The sequence below is a fragment of the Phoenix dactylifera genome, chromosome 14 (assembly GCF_009389715.1).
Source record: "Phoenix dactylifera cultivar Barhee BC4 chromosome 14, palm_55x_up_171113_PBpolish2nd_filt_p, whole genome shotgun sequence".
In the NCBI taxonomy this organism is placed as follows: domain Eukaryota; kingdom Viridiplantae; phylum Streptophyta; class Magnoliopsida; order Arecales; family Arecaceae; genus Phoenix; species Phoenix dactylifera.
The window spans coordinates 7,411,449-7,432,322 of record NC_052405.1 but is presented as its reverse complement, the minus strand read 5'-3'; the positions used below and the strand labels follow the sequence as shown (position 1 = coordinate 7,432,322).

The window sequence follows — 20,874 nt, the reverse complement described above, 5'->3', positions numbered from 1 at the left end:
CCTTGTTCTGTTGGGTCGCCGGGGACGGAGGCGTCTGGCGTTGAGGCATGACGGTCTGCATCATAGCCAGTATCTGTTCCATCTTGGCATTCAGATCAGCCTACCTCTTCCTCAAGCTCTGTCTCCCACTTAGGGCTGAACTTTCAAATCCGGGGAGCCGACCACGGAAGCCTACTAGGTAGTTCGAATCTTCCTCTGCCAACTAACTTTAAAGACTTCAAATTTCCGAACGGTTTGAGTTACCACTTCCGCTAGCACCTGACTCGCCCGGCAATACTGACTTGAACCGGCTCCCGTTACCACTATTCCTTTCAGATGAAAATATACTTTCACTAGGTAAAGGTTCAAAGCCGCAAGCTACCTTTATTGAAGTCGTGACATAAACAAGCCCAGTTTGACTATTTTTTATTTTATATAGTTTTTGAAAACATTTTAATCAGGTGGGAGAATGTTAGATTTTTATTAAATAATGATTAAAAGTTTTCATACTTAAAACATATATATTATGTATATATGTTAAGAAGGGAGTGTGGTGTGGATGGTTGGTGTGCCCGCTTGAGGTGCTTGAGGTAGGTGGTTCGAATCTCCCGACGGTCTTTGCGCTCGAGCCTGTGCTCGCTCGGCCCTGCTCGTCCGAGGTTACTTGCGCCTCACAGGCCCTGCTCGTCCAAGGTTCCTTGTGCCTGTGCGACCAGAGGTTCTTTGCGCATGTGCCCTGCTCGTCCGAGTTTCCTTGCGCTCGTGCCTCTGCTCGTCGGCCCTGCTCGTCCGAGGTTCCTTGCACCTGTGCGACCCAGAGCTGAGGTCGTCCAAGAGACTGAGGCCCTGCTCGTCCGAGGTTCCTTGTGCCTGTGCTCGTCCGAGGTGCCGAGGTTGAGGTCGGACCACAGGTGCAATGAGCCCAGAGGAGCCGAGGTCGGACAACAGGTGCGATGAGCCAAGAGGCGCATGAGTCGTGCTTCGCACCCTTAGCACGAGGAGCCACGTCGCTTCCTCGATAGCACCTCTTCGCAACCGACCTCGCATCCGCTGGCCATACTCCCAGTGTTTTTTCAAACTTTCTTACCGGTTTCGACCGTTGGATCGTTTTTGGGTCGCGTCTGTCCCGAAGAAGTCTATAAATAGACCTCTTCGGATTAGACAGTATATAGAAAATTGAAAACGGAGAACTTCTATTCTTCCTGTTTGCTGTTTTTCTTTCCATCAACGGGCTTGCTGCATACTGATTCTGGGTTCGAAAGCTTCTTTGATCCGTGCAAATCATTGAGGCAGAAGGAACAGTGCGAGAGGCTGTTGTATCTCAGGAGTAGAACGCCATCCAAGCCTAGTGCACTGTAAGGCGGCGAAATCTACTTCAAGGAAAGTGACCAACATACCACGCCTCAGCATCTCGGGTTCCATTTTTCCACTTTCTCTATTTATTTTCTATAAGCCTATTTCTGCCTATTATTTGTTGAAGTAGAGTATTATAGATTTAAAATTTTCTGGGACAGTATTTTTCCAACAAAACCAACTACTAAACATACATGTTCCGATCCGATCTTTTGTTAAACAGGTACAGGTATTCACATATTAGAATCTCCTCATCTGCAAGATGAACCATCCCAAAAGCTAGGCAAATGTTATGCATCAGAGTCTGGCCACCAAAGTTTTTCTTTCTACTCTTGACCATGGTGTAGTAATATTTCCTACAACTAAAGACCTTTTATTGATCTTTCCAGTACCAATACAAGCATATGTTTCTCTTTCAGAAGACCCAAAATCATCAAAATAATATTAAAAATAATTATGACAGATTAGACCTTGAAGCTGTATAAAGATAATCAAAGGGCTCGTTTGGTTCGCGGGAAGCATTTTCCTTCCTAGGAATATGATTCCTGGGAAACAAATTCCTAGGAAGAGGATGCCTAGGAAAGTACTTTTGGCATGTTTGGTTGACCATGGGAAAGTGACAAATTTCCAAGATACTTATGTTTGGTTGGCCATCAACTTTCCTTGGAAAGTTATATATAATTCCTATTATGCCCTTAATAAAAATTAGGTTTTTAATGCCTATTTAATGCTTCTTTAATGCTGAAGGGACTTTTTGGGAAAAAGTAAAAATGGAGTGATTCCCACCTCATGGGAAAGTAACTTTCCCATGTTTCTCATGGGAAAGACTTTCCCATGAAATGTGGGAATCACATTCCCATGGGAATACAACTTTCCCTTCTCTTTCCTTTGAAAACTCCAACCAAACAAGAGGCATCTCATTACTTTCCCGTTGACCACACTTTCCCCCCTTTTTTTCCCGCGAACCAAACGAGCCCAAAGAGTTAATGAAGAGAGGGAGGTAGATAGGTTAGGAATTAACCACATAAAACCCCACCGAGTAAGGTTATTGCATATGAGTTTGTTCGGTTAACGCTTACAATAGCTCTCGCATTTGGAGTCCCGAAACTAGTTTTATCTTTAATTCCCCCCCCCCCCCAAAGTAATACATAACTTTCTTATATAGACCAGATATCAGTAAATTGATAGCCGGTCCCTTGGTTAACTGAATTATAATTTTTTGCCCGTACTTTAATACCCGTCTCTAATTTCAAAGTTTTTTTAATTCTTGATACTTGACGGGTGTATAACCTTATTATCCAATGCATGTACGATTACAAATAACTGTATATACAGAGATATTAACCGTGTGTAGAGACTATATAACTATGTGTAGGAAAGAATTAGCATGAATGTATATGATATAAATATGTGCAAATTCTATACAAGTATGTGCAGAACTATTAATTAAATAACAATGGTCAAAAAAAAATATGTGTTAAAGTGTACTTTGTGTGGCTAGAAGGACGCGTGTCTAACGTCTAAATGAATTACAAATTTTTGTTTCAAGAAGCCCCTCTTACAAATATTTAGTCCATTTTGGCCCAAAAAATTAAAAATCTCATCACGCATCGGTGACTTTACCGCTTGGAAAGGCTCTTCATGTCAACCGATTGTATCATGTCACCATCCGGTGAATATAGATGGCATCCCATTTATTTTTCCCATCTCTTTCCCTCTTCGGAGCCCGGAACCCTCTCGCCGGAGCCATGACCAAGCGGCGGCGGCTAAAACCTCCGCCGCCGCTGGCGGCCTCAACACCTCCTTCTCCTCCTCCTCCGCTGGCGACACCACCAAAGCAAAACCCTAGCCCTAACCCTAATCCTAAGCCGGCAGCCTCCCGGACCAAAACGCAGCGGTCCCTCGCCCCCTCTCTCCTCCACTCCAACGCCACCTCCGCCGGATGGGAGCCCCTACATATCTCCCGCTCCGAGCTCTCCCTCCCCCTCTCCCTTCCCACTGGCCAGACCTTCCGGTGGCGGCGCACCGCTGCCGATTGCTTCACTGGCGTCGTTGGGCCCCACCTCCTCTCCCTCAAGCATCTCGAAGGTGACCCCGCCGGCCACGTCGCCTTCCTCCTCCACGGCCCCTCCTCCGCCTCCGCCGCTGCGCTCTCCGCCCTAGGGGACTACCTCAATCTTGGCGTCTCCCTCGCCGACCTCTGGCAAGGCTTCGCCCAGGCCGACCCCCGCTTCGCCGAGCTTGCCCAGCGGTTCGGCGGTGGCGCCCGCGTCCTTCGGCAGGACCCGGTGGAGTGCGTCTTCCAGTTCCTCTGTTCCTCAAATAACAACATTGGGAGGATCGAGAGGATGGTCGGCATGCTTTCATCGTTCGGGGAGTATCTCGGGACTGTCGGTGGGTTCGACTTCCATGAGTTCCCGTCGCTGGACAGGCTGTCCCTCGTCTCGGAACAGGAGCTCCGGGAGGCTGGCTTTGGTTACAGGTGTGTTTTCTTTCACTTCCTCACTTTAATCCTTAATTGCGGTAACTAATTGGAAATTTATAGTTTTTGGAAGAAAAACGAAGCACATTAGCTTCAGAAATTTGAAGAACGGATGGAGGAAAGAGTCTACGGACTAACGATCTTATTCTGATCGATGATAGAATGGTTGCTGGCTACTATTATCTACAGGAGGGTGAATAATCTGGTACCTTAATGAAATTGAGATTTCACCTAATATAACTGAGTTTCCTGCTAGGGGAAACTTAACTTGCTTCTTGTCACATCTGCCTGGAACATTAACATCACAAGATGCCATATATGCCTATAAATTTCCCATATAACACCTCTTCTTCCCAAGCAAGTTAAGAACTTGTTACTCAAATCATGCAACTACACGACTGGTTTAGGATGCAAGGAAAATTTGATGGATGTTTCATCTATGACCAGTAATTAATTAATATCTAAGTTAAACTAAGTAATTCTTTGTCAAAACTATCTTGAAAAATTCTCCGTTGTTGATCTCCACTCATCAGATGAATTCTGTCTGTCGGGTGCTAAGGTGGGCTGAAGTTATGCTTTCTCATCTTGTTCTTAAGCTTTTCACTTAAAGTTTTTTTTCTGTTTTTGTATACTTCAACCTATGGTTGATGCACTTCTTCTGATGGTTATCTGGAGAGACTTGAGAGGAGTGTTTTACTAAAGAGGAGGGTAGACTTATATAAAAAGGAACTAAGCATGAGTATCTCTCTTCTCAAAATATGATCTTCATAAATAAATGCTACAGCTATGGAAAAAGAAGATTTAGTCCAAAGTTTGCCATACCGAACGTACCATAACGTATTGTACCGAACATACCGTACCGTACCATATTGTACCAGATGTACCATACCTACCGGCACCGAACTAGTATGCAGTTTTGTACCACACCGACATTCGATATGCTTTGTCGTCTCGTACCGTACCATATACCAATATTATAATAGGATGGTACCGGTACGAGGTTCAGTATCGAGATGATGAATCTTGGTTAAATCTATCTTCGGTTTTCATATCATATGATATCAAAGTTACCATAATGCTCTTAGGTAATGTCTGCTGGTTTAACATTGGTGGAGCCAATGTATCGCACCTAGAAGTTTCCAATGTAGTTAGATGAAAGTATAATTTCACACACTTAATCCTCCAAATATCACATGGCAAAATGTCTTCTTCTCCTCTTAGGAATGTGAGCCTCTCTAGGAAATTATCTAAAATAAAATCCAGCTGTCTTTGCTTGAATTTCATGTCCATGTATGGAATTCTCTTGTTCATACTATATAGCAACTCATTCCACCTTTTTCTTGAAGTTGCCATCTGACCCCGAGGACCAGAGAAAGGTCCTTGTTATTGGAAATCTTGTGAATGAATTATGAAATATTACAGTTTGTGGACACTACAACTCATAGGATGGCAAGTAATGATAGACTTTTGTTATTCTGTTAAAATAAGAATTTCGATCAGTTCTTGATTTTTAATGTTTTTGCAAATATTTCTTTTGTTAGGCTATGCATTGATGAGCTTATCTTACCTCAGCTAAGTTTAGCATTCTAATGAGGGAATGTTGAGGGGCTGTTATGCATATTAGGGTGAGTCATTGAGAGCAAACTGTCAAACTATCACTACTAGGAGTTGGTCCAATCTAAAGATAATTCTACTACTTTCCCAGACTTCATTAGTTTTTCTGCTTCAGGTCAAATCTGCCATTTGTATATATGTTTTTAAATTTTTTTTTACTATATTTTGTACTAGTTGATGGTTTAATTCTTCTTATATCAGGGCAAAGTACGTTGTTGGTACAGTTAAGGCTTTGCAAGCGAAGCCTGGTGGAGGTGCTGAATGGCTCGCTTCTCTTCGTGGCTTGGAGCTTCATGAGGTGGTGGATGCCCTTTGCACTTTGCCTGGAGTTGGACCGAAGGTTGCTGCCTGTATTGCTCTTTTTTCCCTCGACCAGCACCATGCCGTCCCTGTTGATACTCATGTGTGGCAGGTAAGGGTTCTCTGCTTTCACATTCTTGCTTAAACTTTTCAAAAGTAAAATTTTTTGAATATAAACAACCTATGTTCCACCATTAAATCTCTTTGATCTGGAATAGGTGCTGAACCTCAGCATTTAGTTCAGCTCTCAGCTCAGCATAGCATAAGCTAGATGATCAGCGGTGTTTTTAAAAGGCTATTGTAGTATGCAGGCAATCAAGAGGCTGCATAGTGCATATGCAGTTACTTTTTTTAAAAGTATAATATATTATATATGATAATGAGAATAATAGTTATTAGTAATTTTTCTGGGTGGATAAATAATAATATTAATAATAATAATAACTAAATTGGTGCTTATTGCTTAGTACCTAATATCTAATAACAATTATAACATGATAACTTTTTGACATTATTAAGACCTATATTACGCCCATCTGAAACCTGCTTTAAATCTAGCTATTATCTTAAACCTACTTCACCAGCATAGGCCCGCATAAGTGTTGGCTATTTATGTGGCTCTAAAATGCTAAGCAAACTCACATATGCTGTGGTATGGTAGTCAGTACACTGTATGTACGCCACAAAAAGCTAAGTGGGTCACCTTTTTTTTGGTCCACATGCGGTATGAGTGTATGACCATCTGTAGCAACTGCATATAGATAATGCAGAGTGGTTGATGGATGGCATATACTATGCAGGCTCATATATGGTCCTGCATAAGAGTTGGCTGTATATGTGGCTCTAGAATGCTAAGTAAGCTCGCATATGTTGTCCTATAGTACTAAGTACACTGTATATATGCCCCAAAATGCTAAGTGTATCACCTTTTTTCGGTCCACATGCAGTATGACCATCTATCGCAACTGCATATAGATGATGCAGTGCAGTTAATGGACAGCATATACATATGCAGGCTCGTATGCAGCTATATGCACTGCATTTGAAAACACTGATGATTGGTCCTATGAGTGTTGTGCTGTAGGGATTCGATCACAAAGTAATCTTGATTGATCTTATAATAAATATGACCTATAAATCGAGTTTCTTATCAACTGAATATTGGTGTATATAATGTTTGAATCAAATTAACATGGGCTGTGGTGAACCAGGATATTGATGCAGTTCTTTTATTCCAAGAATCAAACAGATAGTTAGATTCCCTGTGCACATTCTAATTGTAAAAATAGTTGGGTGTCTTTGTTCTTTTGCCATAGAAAAATAGAAATGAAATCAGATTCCTACAAGCATTTTAAAGCCAGTTGTCTTTTAGCTGCTTGTGCATTCAGGTTTTCTCAGGTTCCATGTGATACATCAGACATGCTATTGCAGTAGCTTGTCTATACATAAATATAAATTATTGTTGTATTTCTAGTGTACAATCAGCACCATTCAACGTGCATGTCTTTTGTCTTCATAAATTCCGTTGTATTTTTTATTCATATGATAATCTGCCATTATATGCTCTGCTTGTCTTGGAAATAAATTTAGCAGGTTGCAGCCATGTTTTTCAGTTAATTAAAGCATGCATTGCATCTATTGAAAACTAAATTTATTTTGTTAGCTCCATGGCAGTCACGTAGTGATGCACTTCGTATAAGTGATTTGTAGCCTGACATCAGGAATGCTTATTATTGCTGCTTATGTTTAGATTGCAGTGCAATATCTCATGCCAGAGCTTGCAGGCATGAGCCTGACACCGAAGCTTTGCAATCGTGTGGCTGAGGCATTTGTGGCCAGATTTGGTAAATATGCTGGTTGGGCACAAAATGTACTCTTTATAGGTGAGCTATCGTCGCAGAAGGCACTTGGGGCATCAGATGTTACCGTCAGCAGCCAGCCAAAGTCTGCTAAGAGAAAACGCAAGAAAAACAAAGTGGCTCGAGAAGTATCCTCCCAGGGTGGATAAACATGCAGGTAGGGTCATCCGCTTGCTATTATTTAGTTTCGAGCTGGTTAGATCTTTAATTTTTGTAACCCAGGAGATCTGTGTCTGAATACACAACACATTCTTGAGAGGGCAGAAGAGTTTTCCTCATGATCTAAGCATTGTTTGTGAAGCTGTGACATGACAGATTTCATTAGAATTTTGCTCCAGAATGACCCGGTTGTGCTGATAAGTTGTAATGGCATCCCCTAGGAGAAAATTTCCTTCTTCTGGCATGCTACTGATACCCGATTCAACGGGGGATCTTATTTGTCGCGTATAGCTGCTGAAAGTCTCAAAATCGTTATTCCTCAAATACCTTTCTTTTTTCCTTGCCCATTGTGTTCTCTAAGCTGGAAACCCTAACTGTCCATTTAATCTAGTGATTCTTTCCTCCCTCATCTCAGCTTTTTCAACAACGAAAAATATATTAAAATTCCTATTTGAGGGTTTTCACATGAGATAATAGGTATGCATGGGCATAGACAGGCTACTTGCTCAATCCACTGGCAAGAGGTCCTGACACCGAATTTATGTGCTTGCTGTGGCTGCATTCAACTGCATAATATGGCTCAGATATCCAGTGTGTCATCTTCTTCCGCTTGCCCGAGAAAGAAGGTATCCCCTCTACTTGGTGTTCATGGCTATCGGTGATTGGTGTGGTGCATGAAGGTCATGCACGGGGAGCGAGAAAGGGAGCGGTGCGGCGAAGCGTTTTTATTTTCAAATTGTGCCTACGTGAGGAAAGAACGCCATGGAGCATGGTTTTTCATTATCCATGTACAGCCAGCTTGACCATATTGGCCATATTTTTAACTTGTAGATCTTTCCGTCGTACTGCCAAATAGCCTTCGATTCATAGCGATCCCTTGTCCCCAAGAGGGCACGATTTGGATTTTTTTTTTTCCAAGAGCAATGGCATCATGGCTATTTCTGAGAGGAAAACATGACAGCAAAATCAAGACCAGGCTCAAACTCTTAGACATTGCATGTTCCAAGGGAGAGGAAAGGCAAAAAAAAAAAAAAGGAAGACAAACTTGTAATATTTCAAAAATCACAGCAAGAAATGAGACAACTTCACCATGCCAAGGCACTAACATAATCCATACAGCTCACAATTGGAATCCCCAGCACCCCAAAACCACCTGCTTTAACCAATATTTGAATTATTTCCTGATGGGGATCTCAACAAAGGATGATGATTAGAAGTGTTTGCCATAGCAGAACTGAACATAACATTTGGAGGAGATGGGTGGATTGCTGAGGGAGATAAGCGGGGTCCAAAAACAAACCGTTGTGGTCGTTGCATAAATGACATCTGAGGATGCCCTGGCAGATTGTTGCCAAAAGCAGGTGAGATGTTTGCCTGCCCAACTGAGGCTGATATGGTTGGTTGTCTTGTGTCCGCATTCATAGCAGCAGCCGCTGCTGTTGGCCCTGCTGCAGCTGATTGAGTAGTTGTTGCTGCTGGTGCAAACTGGGTTGACATCATCCGTACACGCTCAGTTAAAAGCCTCTGTCTTGCCCTCTCCACCTGCTCACATTCCTTCAGCAGACTGGTTTCCACCTCTGCGAACTGTTTCAGCTTCAATTCCAACCTCTTTAACTGCATAAAAGGTATTTAATGTGAGACACATCAGTTTGAAAATATCATGGCAACACCAAAAACTTGGACTCATCCAAAGACAACCAATCCTATGGCAGAACTTCGACATGCCTTAAATAAGAAATGGTGATCAAATCTACAATGATCCATAGCGATGCCAGATTGGAGACTAACAATTACAACTTAAACTGTGGAGAGCGCGCAGGGTGGGGTGGGGGGGGGGGGGGGGGGTTATGAGCTTGAATGGCCAAGAATCTAATAACAAAATAAAGTCCCGTAAGAACTCATCAGGAACATTGAGAAAAAGATGATCAGTTTTTCTGAGAGTGGAGAAAAGATAATCAGCTGTCATCAATCAATTGCAAGTAGAAAATTATTAGATCTATTTCCAGCCACAGCTTCCTTCAAAATATTAGTTTAAAGTATCTCATAAGATTTCAGCTCATCTCTGGCAGATATTAGCTGAAACGTTAATAAACCCTAGCATATATCTCGAAGAAATTTAATAAATGACACCATAATTACCAAAGATAGCACACCACATAGTAAACAACATTGGCTTGAACACAGACCTGGTGATTTATGATAGTGGCAGCCAGTCTCTGAATTTCACGCTCCTCTTGATCACCAAATAGTTTTGCCTTCATCGCTGCTGCAGACAGACCACTCTTGGCAGCTAGTTTTACATGTTCAGAAGAAAGAGGAGAAGCAGCATTTTTTTTAGCATATGGCACCTGATCTTCAGGAGATTCATCTGGATTGATAAATGGAACGTTTAAGAAAAACAGTACTAAATTGTGAAAATGAATAAACAGAAAAGGAATCAATAATTTACCCTTTTGGTGACCCAAGTTTGCATGTGCTCCATAAGCACCGAGTTCAGAATGCATGCTCTCAGAACTCAACCTTCAAATGTGAAGCAGAAGTCTGATATTATTTGTTTGCAACTCAAGTGGATGGAAGTTTGTATTACAGAAATCAACAAATAAAGTTAGGTCAATACAGACACATAGCATTGGCAAGACTCTGCAGCCAAGATAATTCTTAAGCCCAAGAGTCAGCAAGTTAAACATGAATGCTATATCAAAGAAAGATTATATGGAAATAGTTATTCATCATGTACCTATCCCATCACTAGTAAAAGCTCAATATTCTAACCTGTGGTCCTCTTCAGTCAAGACAGATAATGCTGCACCAGCACAGGCTGCAGCAACTCTTGGTCCAATTGCAGAAGTCAAAAATGCAACCTAGAAACTTCTCCGAACAGTTAGACACAGCAAAATAATTAAATGACACGAGGACCTGATACTTGAGTAAAAAGCCAAAAGAACTATAAGCATAACCACAATCATAATCCTTGAAGATCAATTGAGCAATATGCATATCTAGTTCTGAACTATTTGAGATGTGCTATGAATTCTTACTCGCCAAAAAAGTTTCTAACCTCAGGTTAAGCTACTAGAACCAATCCAACAGGATTAGTTAAAGATATTAAGAAGCACAGAATCCCAAAAGGTGCAAACTGTGAGAGACTATTTAGTAAAAAGCAGTGTGTTAACTGTTACGCTTACTGGTCCATGTGCCCATATAACTCCACCCTAGTGCACAGCAAATCAGCAGCCACAATGAACCTTCAATAAAATTATTGTTTATACTACAGGAAGCTCTCTAACAGAAGACCAACATATTTGGTTCTACATCAATGGAAAACTCGAAGAGCACTGGATTAGGACATGCAACATTGGTAGCAGCTAAACCATCCAGAATACACTTGTTGCCAACGATGATCATTGATATATCTCAAGATTGTATCAAGTTACAATGCTCATTATCATTTTTCAAAGAAAAAAAACGTTCATAATCTGCTTTTTTTCTCTAGCACTTTTGTATATCCCAGTTAATTCAAATTACATCGTACAGCAAATCCCAGCACGTATTTGTTTATGTAGATTATTTGCTTCGGGTGGATATGTTACATCTTGTTACATACCTAGAACCATGACTGGGTATAATTAACTCCTATTGATTAAACATTTGGGTGATATGTCAGTCATTTACAGTCGTATAAGGAGAGCAGGTTAAGAGGCAATAAAGAATTTCTTTGATTCCTTGATTTTAGATGCTCTTGACAGGATTGCTTTTTTTTTCCTTATTTAAGCCTATGAAATGATTGGCACAGTCTGTATTGCAGGAAACACATGTTCTTTAAGATGTGGATATTGCTGTGTGGGATGCATCCACTGTCCATGCATATATAAACATGTAGCTTTGCCTGTATGGGTGTGAATTGTGGAAGAATATAACCATCAATCTAGACTAAGTGCCCATTGCGCTCCCATTGCCCCATGAACAGCAAGTGCACTATTGGAATTTAAAGCAGCAATCTAATTCCGAACCAATTTGTGTTTTTAAGATAAGCAGAAGAGATTTAACTATAAACCTATTATCATCATAAACCATAGTAAAAGCCCTTAAATCAAGCATGCTAGTCAGATTTGTGTATTAGCTTCATTTGAAAGAAGTGAAAGTAAATCCATGCAGATTGATGGAGCTACTTACCAGCGACACAACTGGATTTGCAGAATCACCAAATGGAATCTGGTCTCCTGAATTTAATTCTTGAAGGGCAAAAGAATAAGGAAGACACCCAAAACAGGAAAATTAAAGAACAACAATATAAAAAAGCAGCACAGAAAAACAAATGCCGATGTTATTGAAGGGCCACAGACAGTGTAGAACTACCTGTGGTGTCACAATTAGAATCTGAACATGGCAATCCAGGCTCATGCCTTTTCGAGGAATCAGATGCAACAGCCATGTGTGGTAGTTCAATATTTTTTAGTAGATGATCCTCCATTGGAAGACGAACAAAATGAAGAATACATTGTGCTTTTGACTTGGTGCGCACATGCTCTGCAATTTCATTCCAGTTATCATTATATTTCTCCAAGGCCTCTAGCAGCAGCAAAGTCTCCTGATCAGTCCATCTATCCCCATCAAGATCAGGTGTATCTTTCTTGGAGTCCACTCTCAGAAAATCTAAACTTGAGTGACCAGTAACAAATTTTGCATCATGGAAGCAGTCTGAGCAAAGGATTACATCAGCCTGTTCAAAGAATTACAATCAATAACGAAAACTACTTATGAAGTACAAAAATTTGATGACCGCGATGATGCATGAATATACCCGTTTTACATCACAATGGAGGTATGTAGCATTGCTGGTTAAATCCTTCAAAATGTCAAGAAAAGAAGCTAATATTATGAAAATTATGTAATTAGCCCAGGTTACAAAACATGTAGTAGTATGATGCTTCAAGAATTTAATGGACCATTTTAATACAAGATTACATGCATACAAGTTACCATGAATTACATCATAAAACCAGGTAGGCAGCAAAGACAAGAAGCTGGCTTTTTTTTTGTGCTGATTAGAAGAAGGCATTGTCACAAGCACAAGAAACTTCAGATTTTCATGACAAACCATTCTTTTTCTGATACAAGTCCATCAAAACTATCGTCTATAAAACTAGTTAGGCATTTGCAGAGTTCAGATATCTAAGCATAAATCCAGGAATCTTTTTGGCAGCTATCTTTCTTGAATAGGTATATTTTATAGGAGCAACAAATGTAACATCACAGAAGTTCCAATCTCCTTGAGGAGCATTTTTCTAAGAATGTGATTCTTTGACAGTCAACAGCGCCATTTTACATTGAAGTTTAGTTAATTTTGTTGTTCCCAACAAACACAGTTACACAGAAGTAGGTGCTGATATAATCACCACCATCATCCTCCAAACCCAATACCATCAAAATGTGCTTGGACATGGAAGAAATTTCTAAGTCAACAAGCCTTCATGGAAGGATCAAGCAGGTTATTATGAACAGTCATCAATCCAGAACCACCTCTATACAAATTAATGCCTAGTTTGCCATGAAGGCAACCTTGGTCAATAGAGTAGCCACCCATGAAAGCCAACAAACCAGTTACTGCATAGGTAAACATATTTCATTATTCATAGCTGAAGCTCATGCAATCCTAAAGCAACCCTCCAATATTCCCATAGAAACGGAAAAATTCTGTACCAAATACACCTTCTATGACTTGATGCAGGGTTCACCGCCAACAAAACTTTAAGCTATTTACCAGCCTCCCATAAAACTACAAAGATTTGTTGCTGCATAGGTAAAGCTACCTTATTATTCACAGACTAACCCATGCAATCATAAACCAACCATCCAAAATTCCCCTAGACCTGGAAACATTCTAGATGGAGAGAAGAGATGATAATGTTTAATACAAGACTGCTTAAAATGCATATCCAACAAAATAAATGATAATTAAATAAGGTAATTTAACTTAACAGATGGACTGGTGGAGGACCAAGTAAGATGACATTCACATGTGCAATGAAAATATCAGGAAGTAAGAAGAAGAGACTGAATTTGGGTCAAAGGGTTGGGAAGGGAAAGACCCTCATTATCATAGACAAAAGTATGGAAGTTGTAAAAATGCTTGCAGCAACGAGTATGTATCCCTTGGTGGGAAGAACTATCGAAGCAAAATTATAAAACATTGGACTTTGAACAAGGCTTGACGGGTATAGTTATGGTTACTGTTAATTTGAAAGTACTTCAACTTAGTAACACAAATTACAAAGAAGATGGTGAAGGCATTGATCTTGGGAAAAGAGACTTTGCAGCTAGACCTTAAAAAAAGCTGGAAGAAATGTTAGCAGGAGGGTAGCATGACTCTTGGAGTTGGGATATTGAGCAACCTCCATGCTAGTGTTTTTGATTGAACAAGCTAAGGTTCCACCTCAGTTTACCATTAATTACCCAACTGATGATGTAAATTATCCTTTTTTCCCTATTAATTATGCATTTTCAAAGGTAGAATGACATAAATTTTATACTCACAGCTAGTACTTGCCGGTGCAATCAGATACTTAAACCTTATTTAAAACATTACGGCTTTTGAAATGAATTGTAGCTCCACCTTCTCCCATATCTTTAACTGACAGTTGCTCCGAGGGTTAGGAAATCCAAAAGACTATAATTAAAATTTGTCAATTTACTATCTTTTTACTTTTCTCTCGAACCTTTTGGCATGAGGGGATTTCGTATATGACGCATTGTTCATCACTTTGGCTTTTTCAGGGTCGGTTTAAATATACTTCTATACTATATATTGTATTCTTTATTTATTATTCAGATGTCATTCTGTATATATTTTAATAATTGTAGATATAAACTTCATGAGAAAATAGTCTTAAAAATCCTATTGCAGTGTTGCCCTTGATTGAATGGCCTTCTAAGATGCTTTAATAGCTTCTGTCTAGATGATAAAGAATTAGAAAAAAAAGGCTCAGTATAACACATCAAGGGATAAAGAAGAGACAGTAGAAGGAAAAGTTGTTCAGATATTTGACTTGACAATTTTTTCCTCAGCATTATTTAATTAGGGCATCCATCAGGGACTGGTATAAGGACGAAAATAGCTCTCTGGCTCAGCCATTTATGAAAAGTATGCACATGATTAATAGTAAGGCAAAATTGAGCCTAGTAACAGGTCCTATACACACACATAACCCAGACACTTTGAATATAAAAAGTTCAACAGTTATAATTATTTAAATCACTAATAAAATGCCTTGGAACATTCAAGACCTTCAGTTCTCTCGCACAATTGTATCCATGGCACCTCTATAATCATTACCATGGTAGAGACGAAGGTATGGTTACTAAATGCATCAGTTATACTTGAACAGATATGTCCATACTAGAGTGGATAAAGCAACAGAATAGAATTAGCATAAAAATTGCTCAGAGTAAACAGCCTATCACTTGCCAAGATTTGTAAACAAATCGATAGAATATTGGAGTGAAGTCCTGATAATTATTTGGCTGCACAAAAAAAAGACTTAAGTATAACACATCAAGGGATAAAGAAGAGACAGTAGAAAGAAGGAAAAGATATTCACATGTTTGACTTAACAATTTTTCCTCTATATTATTTAATTAGAGCATCCACCAGGGACTGGTATAAAGACCAAACTAGCTCTCTGGATCAGCCAGTTATGAAAGACATCCAGTACTCTTGCACAATTGTATCCATGGTACCTCTATAATCAATAACATGGCAGAGACAAAGGTATAGTTACTAAATGCATCAGTTATACTTGAGCAGATATATCCATACTAGCATGGATAAAGAAACATAATTGAATTAGCATAAAAATTGTTTAGAGTAAGCAGCCTACCACTTGCCAAGATTTGTAAACAATTAAATAGAATATTGGAGTGAAGTCCTGATACAAATTTGGCTGGATGAAATTAAGTCCGATTGAAGGTATACCAAATAATGATGTATCCGAAGAAACTAAATTCATCCGTAGGTAAAACATTCTTAAAAGAAAGACATGAAGAAGAATGATTTATATAAAGCATGATCATCTAAAAATTGCTGATTACTCAAGTGCTGTTAGGGGAAGGTCACCAACTGAGAGAAGATCTACAATTTAGTGTTGCATTGATGCTGAGGAAATCTCTTGTTTCTTGGTTAAGTAAAACAGCAAATTGTCAAAGCATGATCAAGTGAGATCAAGTGATGAAACCAAGTATAAAGAAATGGTCCACATTGCATGTAAGCCATTAAAGGTTAGAAATCTATTATAAGAATTAGGTTTCACTATGAACTAGACTATAACCAAGACGCAATATTTATTGCTAGTAGTCTACCATTTTGTTGAAAGGACTGAGTACATCAAAATTTTTACTATCATTTAAAGCAAGCAACTATGAACAAGGGTATTATGACACCATACGTGAAGGCAGGAAATAAGGTGATCATCTCACAAAAGTTTTTAGGCATCATAGATTCCAGATCATATGCTTGGAGACTTGATTAATTGCATAGGTCCATTAATAATCTCGACATGGATACTTCAAAAAAGTATTTTGGTCTGAAAACCCATTATTAGAAGGAGATATGTGTGTGTGATTCATAACGGGCTTCACTAACAAGGAAATTTGGTCTCTGCACCAGCTGCTATAGCATGCCCTAATTCTGTAAGTGAGGAGAAGGGTGGCTAGATCTGACAATCAGACAGTTGCAACTTCTTTCTTCCATCTATTCCTTCTCTTTTCCTACTTTTGATTCTTTATTTCTTTTATCAAGAGATAAAGTTAAAAAGAATTTCTACAGCAGATTGACTAAGGGTGATGTAGCCTATGAGAAATTTGGAGGCTCAACATGACCAATCCAGCTTTCACTTTAGCTCAGATCTGAGTTCTGATCTGAACTATATTGAGTTTGCAGCCACCTACTCAGCAAGTAATGTAAATTCAGTCTTGAACCTGCTAATGTTCTTCCTGATTTAAAAAAAAAAAAGATCACTGCATCAGTTCACTATAGATCTGATTCTTAGGTCGGGTAACGGAGAATCCATGTGTAGGGCTGTATAGAGTTGCAGTAGATCAAAAGATGGAACTCAAGAAAGGAGAAAGGAAGTGAAGAATGAAGTAGAATAGGAAGGAAGAGAAAAAGAAAGAGGAGAATAATTGTTTTTTAAAAAAAAGCCCTGCAGCGTACCCTTTTTTCTCAAATAAAATCTCTGAACAATTTCTTCAAAACCCCCGATACCATCCTAACTCTTTAGTTTAGGGAAAAATAAAGCCCAAACAGCCAAAATGACCACCTAATAAATAACTATATCTGGGAGCATCTTTAAGGGCCCATTTGAGTCCTTTTTGGACTCGTATACAGCAAATAATCTGCCGATTTATCTCTCTATTGATAGATATGATGAGACACCTAATAGCTGATAAATATAAGTCTAAGTACAACACCAGAAAGATCCTATATAAACAACCCAAAAAACTACCATCAGAATATCATGAAAATAGAAAATAAAAGCTTTAAAACTATAAAATCTAGATATATCCAAACAGATAGATTTAGTTCGATATACTTGCGTCCTAGTAAATCCTCTACACCATGGTTACTTAACCACAATCATATGCAATATCTCCAGCTACTGCCCTTATAACATATAAGTGAATTAACCGACTATATGTTTTTTCCCAAACCGTTACATATATAAAAGCTCATCTTGAGCTTTCTATGTGAGCACCAAATTTCAAAAGAATGTATCTCAAGCTGCTGCCCTTACAAGTGAACCAATGCAATACATACGTTTTACCGACTTTCTCTTATGACGTGACATAAAAGTTCATCTTGAGCTTTCCAAGTAAGCATCAAAGACCATATACTTCAGATTAAGGTACTTGGTGAGCAATCCCACCAAAACCATTTTTCATTGATCATAATGTCATGTTGTGAGCATGGTCAATAATAATGAGCAGCATATAGATAAGGAACCTGAGGCAGATGTCTAGCAATGATTGGAAGGACAACGTTAAATGTGTGTAAGACGCTGACTTGGTGTAAACAATGTGATAATGACTTGGTGTAAACACTTTCATCGGCAACATGAGGACCAAAGAAGAATCAAAAAGTAATGAGAAATGATCTGGAAATGGTTAAGATCAATGTTACCAGGACAAGCAACATGGGTGTCAAGTGTCCATGTGTCCAGAACTATCGGATATGGAATCTTTCAAAGTATCAGACACAGGGACACGTTGATATTATATAGATGTGTCCTTAAATATGTTTAAATATATGCATATAATATATAATTGGTTGGATCAGTTGCATTACGATTTCATGGAATTCATATATCATGTGCTAAATGTAATATTAGATTTAAAAACTTCTAGGTATAGGTGCCAAAGTTGATAACATAACCATGATATCATCCTGATTCATTGACTTGAAGCATCAAGGAGAGTCATGAAGTGCTCGGATGTTCGAGTGCCCGAGTGACTGGACACGGAAAAAAACTTCGAAGGTGTCCGTTAACAAAGGTTAAGATGATAAATGCAGCTCCAAAATAATAGGTAAGGCATTCACTATTCCTACATTATTGTCACTTAAAAATAGAATTTGGGTGGGGAAGGGGTGATTCACATATCAAACTGAGTGTGACAATAGATAATAATTGAAGAAATATTCCCTGTGGGCAAAAGAACTTTATCAAGTGTCATGCTATCATATTCAGGATCTTTTTTCTGAGCATCTGACCTAGTCATCAGTATTTTATGTAAAATATGGTCAAAAAATCAAGAAATAAATTAAAATTTAGAAAGAGGATAATATAAACATAATGCTCGGCAGTACAGCTTTGAACTGTGGAGTAAATCAGACCTCCTTCTGTGACTGATAGTGCAAATTGGGCAGAGGCAAAGAGCAATAATTGCATGCATGTTCCGATAGCCGCTCCCGGGTGTCCAAATCAGAAAGTCCAGAATCTGCATCCAGTGATGCAGAAGAAGAAGAAAAAGAAGAAGATGACAGCAAAGCAAAATCCTCCACTCTAAGACTACACTTTGGCCTATCAAACAACACCAGACTGTCAATGGATCTCAGAGGTCCAGTCTTTAGCTGAAGGTCCCGGGTACTTTCCTCATTTAGAAGAGAACCAGCCATTCTGAGCCCGCGATGCACAGAAGAGGTGGCAAGGTAATTAATGATCCCCCAGTGATCCAGGAACCTCACAATCCGGCTCAGATCATAAATCTCTTTGTTGGCAACAAGCCCTAGGCAATCAACAAAAGATAGCCTCTTTCCGGGATTCTCCCAGTACTGGAACACTATCTTGTTCCGGAGCGTCATGTACCTCTCCGGCGTGTGGTCACTCGACTTCCCCGAGAAGAAGTGCGGTACCACCTGCCTCTCCAGCCGGTGCACCGTCATTGGCGAGAACCAGTCTGTACACCTCGAAGAAATCAACTTGAAGCAGGCAATCAAAGGTTTTGAATGAAAGAAGAGAGGAAGAATGAGCAAAGAGGAGGTACGGACCAGCATGCATGGGGAGGACCATGTTGTGCTCCCTCCCGAACCCCTTTACGACGCCCTTCCCTTCCATGAGCGGCGGAGGAGTGCAGACATAGGCCGAGGGCTTGTCGAGGTCGGGCGGTTGGAGCAGCAAGGGGTTGTCCGCGAGGACGGTGGAGAGGGCCTGGAGCTGGCCGTGGGAGATGTTTTCAAGAAGGGGAGCGGCCCAAGGCCTCGAGCCCGCGGAAGCAGAGAAGGAGGAGGAGGAGAGCTCAGCAGCGACGAGGGCGAGGACGGAGGAGTGGGGGCGATTGACGAAGCGGCGGACGACGGCAGGAAAGTCAGAGATGCGTTGGCCAGCGTCGGAGACAACCTCGGCCTCACGGAGGTCGAGGACGGGGTCCGAGGGCGGATTTTTGGCCTGGGCATCATGGTTTTCATCCTCTTCGGCCGCGTCCACGGCGTGGGCCTCGTCTTCGTCGTCCTCCTCCTCCTCGCCGTTGTCGTGGGGTTTCTGGCTCTTGGGATTGCTGTATCGCTTCCTCTTACGCCATTTGAGGCGCGAATCTGCCATGGATCGGAGGGGACTGAGCTCGGAGAGGGGAGATCGGAGGATCGAAATGGAGACCTAACAAGAACTTGAGAAGAGGAGAGGAAACGGAGGAGGAGAGGAGAGAGAAAGAGAGAGAGGAGTACCTGAGGAAGGGAGAGAGGCGGAAACAGGGGACATGGGCGGGGAGAGGGTGAGGAAGGAGGTGGGGTTTTCCTTGGCACGGAAAAGAAGGGGGGATGGCGCACGAGGGGTGGGCGAGGGTGGAGCGCGGGGAGTCCAGGAGAACGCGGGACAACGTACCCTCGCAACCGCGAGCAGAACATTTCAGACTATGGAGTTCCAGCGGAACTACAGAGGCGAAGGTTCTCTAGGGAGCTTGAAATTTGTCGTGGGGATCACTTTCTTCAACCTATGAGCAATTTGTTATGAGAATTTTTTTTTAAATTTTTTAAAAAAATTAAATTTGCATAAATATCTTTTTAAAATTTATATTTATTTTTATACGTTCATAAAATACTATTTTGCACAAATATCCCTAATACAACGGTTCTTCTAATATCGTTAATAAAAACCGTATTTATTTTAATTAAAAATAAAATAAAATTTTGAGATTACCTTTTTTGTCACCTCTCGCAATCATCTTATAAATATTTTTTTTTTATATCTACATATTAAAAATATTTTAGTTATTTTAATTTAGAACTATTAATTTTTTAATGACGTTAGATCACAGAATATATGTATATGTAAAAACAAGGTTAAAAAAAGCAAAATAGTAAACAAGTATTTTATGAAAATAAATATATAAATATCAATTTTGAAAAAATATTCATTCAATATTTAAAAAGATATTCATGCAAAAAAAAAAACTCTATTTTTTTTTATGGGAATAGATTGGGCTAGGCTAGACCTCTATAAAGGAAAAAGAGTGATTACTTGGTGACCAGAGCAGAGGAGAGGGATTGGGAGAAAGGGATGAGACTGGATGATTTTGTCACATACAACAATATAAATCTAGAAGATCAAATATAAATCTAGAAGATTTTGTCCCTCCATCCTC

The 20,874-nt window shown here is 39.9% G+C and overlaps 2 protein-coding genes across 5 annotated transcripts; one reads left to right on the top strand and one right to left on the bottom strand.

The window, feature by feature from the left end:
* The first annotated feature begins 3,019 nt into the window (after positions 1 to 3,019).
* Positions 3,020 to 8,070, top strand: LOC103701337 (N-glycosylase/DNA lyase OGG1). Its single transcript, XM_039133502.1, has 3 exons — positions 3,020 to 3,814; positions 5,630 to 5,840; positions 7,479 to 8,070. Exons 1-3 carry the CDS (start codon positions 3,081 to 3,083, stop codon positions 7,734 to 7,736), a joined length of 1,203 nt encoding a protein of 400 aa, XP_038989430.1. The 5' UTR covers positions 3,020 to 3,080; the 3' UTR covers positions 7,737 to 8,070.
* Positions 8,071 to 8,701: 631 nt separating this feature from the next.
* Positions 8,702 to 20,200, bottom strand: LOC103701415 (SWI/SNF complex subunit SWI3C). 4 transcript variants are annotated; one of them, XM_039133499.1, is made up of 10 exons: positions 19,958 to 20,200; positions 19,286 to 19,828; positions 18,632 to 19,194; positions 12,548 to 12,592; positions 12,103 to 12,466; positions 11,920 to 11,966; positions 10,519 to 10,607; positions 10,196 to 10,266; positions 9,933 to 10,114; positions 8,702 to 9,360 (listed from the first exon to the last, which is right to left on the bottom strand). In XM_039133499.1, exons 1-10 carry the CDS (start codon positions 19,989 to 19,991, stop codon positions 8,905 to 8,907), a joined length of 2,394 nt encoding a protein of 797 aa, XP_038989427.1. In that variant the 5' UTR covers positions 19,992 to 20,200; the 3' UTR covers positions 8,702 to 8,904. The 4 variants fall into 4 exon arrangements, with proteins under 4 accessions (XP_038989427.1, XP_038989426.1, XP_038989429.1 ...); XM_039133498.1 differs by having other exon boundaries at positions 11,920 to 11,978; positions 19,958 to 20,195; XM_039133501.1 differs by lacking the exon at positions 12,548 to 12,592 and having other exon boundaries at positions 11,920 to 11,978; positions 19,958 to 20,183.
* Between the last annotated feature and the right edge of the window lie 674 nt (positions 20,201 to 20,874).